Source organism: Barbatula barbatula (assembly GCF_947034865.1).
Source record: "Barbatula barbatula genome assembly, chromosome: 9".
In the NCBI taxonomy this organism is placed as follows: Eukaryota; Metazoa; Chordata; class Actinopteri; order Cypriniformes; family Nemacheilidae; genus Barbatula; species Barbatula barbatula.
Window position 1 is genome coordinate 14,146,265 of NC_136772.1, and position 11,388 is coordinate 14,157,652.

General features: G+C 38.8%; 2 protein-coding genes across 3 annotated transcripts; both read right to left on the reverse strand.

The window, feature by feature from the left end:
* Positions 1-1,516: 1,516 nt before the first annotated feature.
* Positions 1,517-7,590, reverse strand: gja3 (gap junction protein, alpha 3). 2 transcript variants are annotated; one of them, XM_079464806.1, is made up of 3 exons: positions 7,295-7,590; positions 6,677-6,740; positions 1,517-5,455 (listed from the first exon to the last, which is right to left on the reverse strand). In XM_079464806.1, exon 3 carries the CDS (start codon positions 5,418-5,420, stop codon positions 4,116-4,118), a length of 1,305 nt encoding a protein of 434 aa, XP_079320932.1. In that variant the 5' UTR covers positions 5,421-5,455; positions 6,677-6,740; positions 7,295-7,590; the 3' UTR covers positions 1,517-4,115. The 2 variants fall into 2 exon arrangements, with proteins under 2 accessions (XP_079320932.1, XP_079320933.1); XM_079464807.1 differs by lacking the exons at positions 6,677-6,740; positions 7,295-7,590 and adding an exon at positions 5,808-6,144.
* A 345-nt stretch (positions 7,591-7,935) lies between these two features.
* gjb8 (gap junction protein beta 8) lies at positions 7,936-11,157 on the reverse strand. Its single transcript, XM_079463845.1, has 2 exons — positions 11,029-11,157; positions 7,936-9,800 (listed from the first exon to the last, which is right to left on the reverse strand). The coding sequence occupies exon 2, from the start codon at positions 9,774-9,776 to the stop codon at positions 8,976-8,978; it is 801 nt and encodes a 266-aa protein (XP_079319971.1). The 5' UTR covers positions 9,777-9,800; positions 11,029-11,157; the 3' UTR covers positions 7,936-8,975.
* Between the last annotated feature and the right edge of the window lie 231 nt (positions 11,158-11,388).

An 11,388-nucleotide genomic window follows, 5' to 3' on the forward strand; every position in this document is an offset into this window, starting at 1 on the left:
GTCCACATGTTTATTTAAAACATGATGCTGTATTTTATGATTTACTTTCCCTCCATTGAATTTCACTCCAAATGTCTTCTTTGGACGTTCAGAGTTCACGTAGTCAGTGATATAATACTTCTTTTTTGTTAGCCATCTAGAAAACATGCAATTCTTTTCATTGTATGGTAAATCATAATGTTAATTTAGGGTTATATTTGATTCAAAGCATTATTATTTGAAGACACTCAAAGTTATTTGGATTGGAAACTGACATTGTCTGTGTAATCCTTTGCCCCTAAAATAACCCAACACTCGTCTCAGAGATATCTGGACACAGAGCTCATTGAACAGCCAATGGAGCTGCTTCAACTGCTGTATGTGTGTGAAGCTGTTCCTACAACACACAACATGTGCTGACTGAATCTTATAAGACTGGTCAAAAGTATTACTATGAGCTCTCTGAACTTGAGAGAGATTCCCAATAAGAATAATGAACCTGGTCCCTAAGATCTGCATGAATCATATAAGTGGCTTAATTTGAATAATTTGTATTCAGAACAGAAAATTGGTAATTATAAAACTTATCTCAATTATGTAGTAATGTGTAAAATGTTCTTTCATTCCCTCTCACCCACACAGTGAAATATTATGTGTCATCCATCTCTTTCGGTCACACTCACACATCTCCTCTTGACATCTGGAGTGGGGGGGGCTGATAAATGTAAGTTCAAAAGTCAATGAGTGTAAGTTCTCATGGTGAGATGTGCTCAGGTTTTGTCTCATTATGGTGTTGCTCATCACACTTGCAGACTGGATCTGGGGTTGCATGTCATGACAAGGATTATGCGAGCCTTTGGCTTTTAAGCGTATGGTATAATTGAAGTTGTACATCGGGGGTACTTAAAACGACTAAATTGACTTAATTGTGGAATTCATTGTATTAAATTTGACCTTAAGAGAAGTCTTTTTTATTGAAGTCTGGTGAACAGACTTGAGTTTCAGTGCCAGAGCTGGAGAGCGCTCAACGATGCTAACAAATGTAGGCCTATAAGAGTAACATGTCTTCCCAATGCCTTCGTAAAGCAATAATTTAATCAAAAATAAATTCTCTCAACCTCTCAGCCTCGTGTCATCCCGGATATACATGGCGTCCTTTCTGTATTTAAACACAAAGAAAGAAATGTATATGTTATCCCATGAAAATATGCCATGATATCTCGCACAACATTCAACAACTATTTCAGATTTCAATTATCCTAAATAAGATCAAAATATTAACAGTTTTCTTTCACAAATGTATTGATTCACTTTAGAAGACATTACATTTACCGTTTAAAGTCATTTGGATTAAAGATGGAAGTGCTTTTTGGAGCTTCACCATTTTGAGAAAAACAACATGATGGGTTTTAAATATAAAATGATTGGTGTGTGTTCAAATATCTCAGAGATGGTCAATTATGATGGATGTTTTCATTTTTGTATGAACTATTCCTTCAATGCCCATGTCTACAAATGAAAAGAACAGAATGCGTTTATGGTACAAAAAATTTATTTAGTTACAGCTTTGTAAACACTTGAGGTAAATGAACATTTACATCAACTTGTTCTTATAAAATTGAATACACAAGGCACTTCTCTTAAGACAGCATTGAAACAGGCTGCTGTTCTGAGCATATATAGGTGGTTCATTTCCCTGATTGGTCAGAATAATCAGCTCTGCTTGAGAAAATCAGTTCGGTAAGATCAAGAAATGAGCGTTATCTGAGAAGAATGGGCTGATACTAAATACACTACAAACGGATGGAGAAAGAGCTTGCTGGCCAATTAAAATTCAGAATTGGTGAAAAATATTAAAATATCCTGCAACAGTCCTATAATCAAACACGGGAAACGTGTATATTTCTTATACTCTACAAGTGCTGTTTTAGAAGTTACATTTAATGTTATTTAAGTGGAATAATAATGTATATTTAAGTGGAATAGTACATTAACACAACAAGTTTTACCATTAAGACATTTTCCTTTAAGGATCAAAAATATTTCCTTCTTTTCTACCTATGTAAGAATTGTTTAACAGTGTGTTTCGCCTAAATGTGCAAATCTTCAACTATTTACTATGTAAACTTTAAGAACCAAAAATGACAAAATAACACACTTTCATTTGGGATACAATAAACAGCAGGAAATAAATAACATACATTTGTAGATACTATGATCTGATAAAAAACAATACTGTATTAAGCGCAAACCTGCACAGTATCTGTTCGGTATAGTGTTTTTCTTTTAGGGCTGCCTGTCTCTTTAAATGGACTGAAAAGCATGTAGTATATACCTGATAAAGTACATCATGTTTAATGAGGTCCCAAAAAGTAAAGGTTCTCCAAAACCAGTCACATGTGTGAGAGTTATCTGCTGTGGCCTATCTTTACCGACACTGTGACAGAAGGCTGTGCATGTTATAGCTTATAACAGCAGTAGTCAGTGTTGATAAGGACCAACAATAACCTGAAACTGGACCAAACAAGAGATAATCTCCATATCAGCATAAGACACCTTCAGCATCCTTGAATGTCCACTTTAAAGTAACTACTTTGGCAACAGGGAACCGACTAGAGAAAAGCAATGTTTTGGATAACTGTTTTGTACTCATTCTCAACCAACTTTGCTTTTTTCTTTTTTCAAACGTTTTGTAATAAAACCAATAATGATATAGATTTTTTACTCCCATTGCCAGATTGTCAAAATGTATCTGATGGTAAAATTGGACAAGAATTAAAACTCTCAAATGTAATATAAAAGCAGGATGTAAACTTCAGATCATGGGATTTAAAAAAAGTGGGGGAAAACATGGTTCAGAGAAATGATAAATGAATTAAAACTCTGCACCATTCAGTAGTACAACAGTTATCAAAATACTTCACTGTCAAATGTAACTTCACTGTCTTTCAGTAATACTGTCATTCGTAAATAATATGGAGGAAACCTTTTCTCTCTTGTACTATTGTAAATTACTATGTATATTTCATAGTAATGCGATCAAGTTTGCCACTTTCATAGAGCTATGTGCTTTTCACTTTGGGTTTCTCCCCAACATGTCTTCGTCTCTTTAAAGTGAGAAAATGTGGAGGCATGCCCCTGTATTATTGACAGAGTTTTAAAATGTTCAAGTAATGGGTGCTTGTGAATTTGATCTTCGCTTCAAGCAGATACACTTTTTCATTAAAAATGGTATTTGCTATAATATCAAAATGTAATTGTTTAAATATTTTTTTCCAAGCATTATAAGAAACCTTCTCTGTATTACCTTTTATCATAAAAGATCCAAAAAAGGTCATTATATCATTTACTTTTTTCTTTAAATCCATAATTGTAGTCTAATTTTCTTCCAGTTCTTAATGCAATGATTAAAGGCTGCACCCAGTTTCTGAAGATGGCAGTCAGTGAGTCACAAAAGCTACATTTACATTTAGTAAGACTAGCAATAAAATACCAGTTGCATTTGGCACATAGCGCTTGTAATATTTGATTAAATATTAGAAATCTAATGCACGTTGGAATAATATTCCATTATTCTGCTTATACTAGGATTACCACATATTTTATAATTCAGGTAACATGACTTCAATTTGGTTAATAATTGTAGTTCAAGTCTTAAAAACAATTCTCCTCACACTTCAACGTTTTTAATTTTTTTAATTTAACGAACATTTTAGATTTTGCAGTATTTCTATTATCATTGATTCTTCCATCTTGGATTTTTAAAATGTTTACGGCGTCATGTATTGATCTTCAACTGGTAACTTATTTTCCATGACACAAATCCACAGGTCATAAATCATTTCAGCAGCTCAATTTACCATTCGCTTGCGTTTCCGGTCTTCCAAATGTTTATGAATGTAAGTCAAAGGAATGAAAAGTTGAGTGTATCCACAACACTAGCCAAAAAAAGGCCAAATTGAGAAATACTATGCTTTTTCACATGCATGTAGCCTACAATAACATAAAATCTGACGGAACTCACTGACTGCACACCCATGTAACTTTTATAAATGTATTCATATTTATGAATCTTTCAGCAATCAGCCTCTCATTTCCTCTCTTGTGTTTCTGTTTGGGGTTGAGCTAGAGAGCCGCTAAACTGCCAGATCACTGGGTCTCGCTCTTACGCTGCTGCCTTTACTAGCTCTGCTTAGCCGGCGAGCATCAGTAAAAATGACAGGGGGCTCGTGCATCTCCACCGTGGTGGTGACGTTCCTCTCCTCCGCTCCCATGCTCAAACTGCCCTCGATGGAGGTAGGGGTGCTGCTGAGCTGAGCGGCGTCTTTGACTCGCCGTCCGTTCTCAGAGGAACGTGAGGAGGAGGAAGGAGAGGTGCCGGTCATTTCCAGAGTCTGCTGCTCGGTGGCCAGGTTGGCCCAGTTCTGCTCGGCGGCCAGCCTGTGGTTGTTGTTGCTGATGTAGAAAGGTGAAGACTCCTCCAGCTCCTCATGCAAGGGGTCCATCTTGAACTCGGCCGTGGAGGACCCCGACATGGGCTGCAGGAACGCGCCGCTACTCACTGCCACCTCCGTGTAGTCTGGCGGGTAGCTGAGGGTTGGAGGGGCAGTCCTGGGCGAAGCGACTGAGGACTCCGGCTCAGCTGTGTCGGAATCGTGCAGCAGCTTGTGGTCAGGGTTTAATTCGTTGCTCATGCCTTGTTTGACCTTTCTCCATCCGAGGTGATAAATTTCTAACAAATTCAGCAAAAGGGACACGCAAGCCACCACAAGCATAAATATGATGAAGATGGTTTTTTCGGTGGGTCTGGAAATGAAGCAGTCCACCATGTTGGGGCAGGGCCACCGCGCACACTTATACAGGGGCCTCAACTGGAAACCATAGAGGAAATACTGACCTAAAATAAAGCCCACTTCAAACAGGGTCTTGAAAATGATGTTGAACACGTAGGTGCGCAACAAGGCACCTCTAATGCGGATCTTTCCGTGCTCGTCTCGAATTGGCGGTTTCTCTTTTTTGCCCCCGCCCCGACCACCGGGCTCCCCTCCCCCTCCAATTCTATACAGGAGTTCTTTCTCCTCCTGGAGCCGGCTGGCTTTTCGAAGCTCCTCCTCGCGCTCTTTCCGCTTTTCCTCCATTCGAACGATGTGCAGTACATGGCCCAGGTAAATGAGCGTCGGAGTTGACACAAAGATGATTTGGAGCACCCAGAAGCGGATATGCGAGATGGGAAAGGCCTCGTCGTAGCAAACATTCTCGCAGCCGGGCTGCTGCGTGTTACAGGTGAAGTCTGACTGCTCGTCACCCCAGACCTCCTCTGCAGCGGCACCCAACACCAGGATCCTGAAAATGAAGAGCACGGTCAGCCAGACTTTGCCGATCACAGTCGAGTGTTCCTGGGCGTTCTCTAAGAGCCGGCCGAGAAAGCTCCAGTCACCCATGCTTCACGATATCTAGCCTAGAGAGATAGTACAGTCTACAGTGAATGAAAGAAAGAGAGAGAGAGAGAGAGAGAGAGATAGTGTTAGGTGAGGGAAAGGGTTAAATGGGGAAAAGAGATTTCATCAGAACAGGTAACAAAGTAACTGCTGAACCAGGTAACATTAAAGGCCAAAAAACAATCATACAAAGTATTGCTCGTGTTCAAAACATTTTCCACCGAACAAAAACGTTTACTTTCCTCATATATATAACCCAAAATTTCTCCCTGCGTTCTACCAGGCCATCTAGGCCAGTTGTTCACACATGCTGAATACAGCAAGAGCAACCAGACTTTCTTTGTAACATCTATTAACACATAAAACACACTTCAGCCCTTATGAACTCACACAGCATTTCACAGTTGTAAGATCCAAACGGTCAGCCCTGATGAAGAATTCTCCAATCGGCAGCAGTGTTTAGCGAATGACGTTTGAGAAAATGGACCAAATAAGTGTACCACACAGGCTTGACATTGATCACCCTTCACAAAAACTTTTCACATACAATTATTTTTGTGACCTCTGTCTATTAAAGTCTCCAGCCGGCTGCTATGACCCTGGCAATGGACAGTGTAAGCAAACTCTATCTGACTGGCTTTCTATCCAACCACACACTCGTGCACACACTTTTTACCACACTCAAACACACTGTCTCTTTCTCTCTCACCTGTTCGCTTCAATGCCCAGCAGGCATGTGCTGAGATCGACATTATAATAGTCAAAAACAGTTGAAAGCGTTGAGTGGACAGTGACGTGCCGAGGGCCCGGATGGAGCCAATTTCAGGACAGAAATCTTCATTAAATGTGGATTGAATATCTTTAAGTCTATAGTTTTCAATCAAAATTCATTATCTCTATTTTTAAGTGTGTCATACAGTACCTGCATTCGGAAAACTGTATAATTCATGGATTCTTACTGTAGTTACTGTAAAGAAGATGGATCCACGAGCAATTTTTGATAAACTGTCACATTTATATTGCATTACTTTTATCATTGCTGCATCAGTATGTGGTCTTCATGAAAATTCAACCCGCAAGAGTTGTTTTCCTAAAACAGTGCTCTACCAATTGAACTACAGTTAAAGTCACCTAAATAAGTATAAAGCACAAATACATGACAATATTGTGTAAAGCTCAGAGAATCGCCTAAAGTACACAAAACCGAGGAAAACGGTGAAATACATATACAAAAAGTCAGAAGAAGTCATACTACTTACTCAAAAGTTGTTGTATCGAGGGCGGTAAATCCATTGACTAAGGTTCTATAACAAGTTTATGATCCTGAAAAAGAGAGTGCTTGTTACATTTTAACACTTGCAAATCAAACACTAGCAAATTTGGCTTTTATTTGTATATTTCAATGTATAACTTGTTAAGTACTATTGTTTTAGACAAGCACACTACATTTATAAATAATGTCAATAATGTTAATAGAATTTTATCAGTTGCAGGCTTGGTCTAAGACTGGTCAAATTGACTAAATAGTGTTCAGAAAGGGTCATTTAGATCAAATTATACCTAAAATACAATATTTTCATTATGAGATGGCAGTTTAACAACCTTGATTTGCTCTTTCAGATTCTAGTGTAGAAAAATCTCCATAATGTCTTGCTGTTGTATATTCAAGTACGAGGTCAGACAATTATTAAAAAATCTTATTTGCCTTTATTGTGCGTCTATACCTGTGACCTCAGACAACTGAGGATTTCTCTAAATGCGTCTAAATGAAACTCTAAAGTCGGGGTTGCTGGCCTACCAGCATGCGAGAAAAATCACATGAATTACTTTGGGATGTAAAATAATGTACATTTTCGCACACCTATCTTCAAGCATACCTTGACAGAAGTTGCCAAACTTATCTATACAGAGCAATCTCCAACGGCCACTGGTTGAGTGCGTTGAAAAGCATTCGGAGCCCTCCCCGCTCCCCCGTTCCCAAATCCCGGCAGCACTGCCAGTTTACCAAACTCTTTTCAAAGTGGCAGGCCAACTTATTCATTCACAAAAGTTCTTCACACACCGAATGGAGGCCACGTTCTCGTGGGACACCTAGTTTTTCATGGCAAATCGGGTGTGGAGACGGGGTCTCGCCGAGCGCAGCTGTCTTCTGTTCCCAGCCATCGCTACTGTCACTTTGTGGCCATGCATGAAAGCCCGTCAGAGCGCACGCCACGCCCCTGTCAACTGGAGTAAACTCATCGCCCCTGCTCCAAATATACTCGGACACACAATTTTTAACATGATTTAATTTGTGATGGTGGTTTTGTTTTATGTTCTAGCGTGTGGGCTTTAAAAGTGGCATCTTAATTATGATAGTTATCAATGCAAATAAAGCTTTGTGATGATAAACTGACCATACATTTTGGAGACAGTCGGAAGAGTGTATTGCCTGGGAAAGTATTGCGTCATTATAGCAAGCCTTGCCTAAATAGAAGAGAAATGCACCGGTTTTATTTTTTTTCACACACAAAGTGGTAAACATTCAAAGCGTTTTATTGGAAGATTCATGTACATGTCAGTTGTTAGCAAAAATATAAGCTATATGATCTTTGCAAATATAAAGGTTTTTATTTTACAAATCTGATGACAAAAGTCTAACAACTCGCATTTGGAAATGGCAGTAGATGATGTGTCAATACTGGTTATGTGGGAACCTTGGTAGCTAAAATTACCTCTAAATTACTAACATAACAAACAAAACTGTTCCCCGCTACAGCCTCGCAGAGGCAAGAAAAAGAAAAGAGATCAATTTAAGGGACAACTTTTAACTGTTTACACACTCTCCGCTGTTGACAGGTAAACTGATCACGCGCTAGTAAACACCCGACTAAAGTACTTGCGTGGGGCGAATGGGAAAGAATGTTCCCATCTAAAATAAGGCACATTTAAAATCTGTTAGAAATCCCCAGTAGAGGTAGTGCAAGGATAACATGTTAAAACTAAAGACAAACATTAAAGAAAATTCACCAAGCACGAGTAAAAACATAAAACCTCTTAGCTCTAAAAAATTAGTTCCCCGTTATGTCTGTTGTATAGAAAATCAAACAATTACTAAGATTCGACAAATAAAGATACAGTGTGTTCATGCAACCGAGAACACAATACATGTTTAACCCTCAAAAAACAGTACAATCGGTTTTGTGCAAAAGAAGGCACGAGACGACTTCATGTCTGTATTATTGTGACCGACAGGGGTCACTGTCGATCTTCAGCGATCTTCAATTGCAACGTATTCAGAGAGCGATTTGACAGGGAAGGAAGAAACAGCAGAAAAACAACCCCAACATATTGTCAGACAAGCTCTGCTTTTGCATTTTCAACCTGTGCCATAAACTTATTTTGTCTCTGGAAAAGAAAAGTCAACTTGTGATTGAACCAGGTTGAGGTTTGCAACAAGCCGAGCTGCAAGAACAAGATATAGGCCTAAAGCTGCTATTTAACGCTGTTAGAATACTGTCAAAATCTACAAGCCTATTAACTTCTGTTTTTGTTATACCACTGGATGCAGGACTGATCCTAAACTGTCTTATTGCTCGAAGAGTCCGAAACTGATGACAACAACCTCTCATTCTTTTGGTTCTGTAGGTATGACTTTTCTTTTGATAGTTTGTCTTTGTGAACGTAGGACTTCTTCCTCTTGGCTCTGTCCGAGCACCTCATCAATGCTTTGACAACCAGGTAAGCCAGCTCAGCCACATTGAGCACAATGCAGATGGCAGAAGATGCCACCATGAAAATTGTGAAGACTGTCTTCTCTGTTGGTCGAGATACGAAGCAGTCAACTTTATTGGGACAGGGCCATTCTTCGCACTTCACGAGACGAGCCATCTGAAACCCGTCATAGACGTAATAAAGAGCGTACATAAATCCTGCCTCAAAAATTAGCCGGAAGAACAGACTGCAGGTGTACGTCCACCACAGCGAGCCAGTGATGGGTAGACGCCTCTTCTTCAGGATCTCCAGGTCATTTTCTTTAATACTGTCACCACGGGTCGCTATCAGGCCTTTCCTTACATTGCGTTTGCGGTAGGTCACATGCATAGCCACCAGCAAAGCTGGCGTGGAAACAAAAATGAGCTGGAGGCACCAGAAACGGATGTGTGAGACGGGAAAGTAGTGGTCGTAACACACGTTTTTGCAGCCGGGCTGTTGTGTGTTGCAGGTGAAGTCAGACTGCTCATCTCCCCAGACTGTCTCGGCAGCTATTACAAGGATGCAGATACGAAAGATGAAGAGGACAGACAGCCAGATCTTTCCCAAGCTAGTGGAGTGTTTATTTACTCCTCCCAGCTGGGCATACAGCGCCCCCCAACTCATCCTGTCAATTGTTGGTCTCGGCTGCTAAATTACAGAGAAGAGAGAGAAGCAGAGACAGATAAGAACATTAATGTGTGAAATCATTCATTGATCAGGATTTTTTTACTCAACTGTGAGCTCAATTGATAGAGCATTGTGCGTTTTACTTGGTACGTGTAAAACTGACACACTGGCAATATATATATTGTTAAAATATAGTTTCAAGTACAAACAAATTGGCTCTACGAGTCATTTTTACTTACTATATTACATTTTGACAAAATTACTTACTATATTACAAGTGGTTTATTTGATGTATCCTGCTATTAATGGCTTAAAGAAATAGTTCTGTCATAATTTCCCTTGAGTTGTTCCAAATCTGTATAGATTTCTTTTTCTGATGAATACAGAGAAAGATATTTGTAGGAACGCTTGTAACCAAACAGTTCTTGGCCACCATTGACCACCATAGTAGGAAATATTACAATGATGGTCAAACGTGCCCCAGAACTGTTTACTTTTCAACGTTCTTCAAAATATCTTAATTTGTGTTTAAAAAATGTATATATATATATATATATGCAAATATTCCTACTATATGGTGGCCAAGAACTGTTTGGTTACAAGCGTTCCTGCAAATATCTTTCTCTGTGTTCATCAGAACAAAAAATAAATTGGTACAGAGTACATGAAGACATTTTCATATCTGGGTGAACTTAATTAAAATGATAAAGAAAAATATATTTTCCCATGACTTACTCATCATTTTTATTGTATACAAATACTGAATTGACAAAACAGGAATAGGGTATGTGATCCTGTGAAATCCAGGCTAAAGGCTTATGATGAGAGCATCAAAGTTTGATTTCAATCTTTGATATGAGCTTACTAAGTCAAATAAGATATGGTTTTATTTTCACAGAATTGAATGTAGAAAACCGGAAAAATTAAAAGAAAAGAAAAAAATGACAAAATATTTGTCGTCAATTTTCAACCAACCATAACACTTAATTAACTTCATCATAATACTCCATTAATAAAATCGCCTACTGTTTTTTAACAACAGTGTAACGATAAGGCTCATTTTTTGTACTGTAACCTCAATAATTTAATTTTAATTTACCGCTAAAATACTTCAAATCATCACATCATAGCCGGATTCATGCTAAAGACTCGGTTACATTTGGTCACGTTAAACCTGTCAGTAATGTCAAATAAAAATCCGCGACAAACTCAGGTGAGATTTCTGTTCGTTTTATATATTGAAGCTTACCTGTTAGTCCACAACAAAATTATACAGAAAAAATGCGTGATTATCCGCCCAGTTATTAAAACCTATTAACGTTAAAAGAGAATCTTTACGGTCCCGAGAGAAGGGTGAAGTGAGAACATAACGCGCAGTATTACTGCTTTCTCAAGGAGAGAGAGCTGCACCTGCCATCGGGCGGAGTCTCAACATTCATTGGACAAGCTAGAAAAGCCACAGTCCCAGTTTAATCATCAATGTTCGGCTCGCATCGGCTCTCATAATCTCACGAGGTGGTTCAGTAAATTATACACGATATAAATTTACCATTTGGGCTGGGCTAAAGCTATAGACGGTTTCAGGGGCAACAACATAAACGTTATGTAG

Bases quoted from the DNA above. Each gene is read 5' to 3' on its own strand.
- gja3 (XM_079464806.1), bottom strand. From the start codon at position 5,420: ATGGGTGACTGGAGCTTTCTCGGCCGGCTCTTAGAGAACGCCCAGGAA.
- gjb8 (XM_079463845.1), bottom strand. From the start codon at position 9,776: ATGAGTTGGGGGGCGCTGTATGCCCAGCTGGGAGGAGTAAATAAACAC.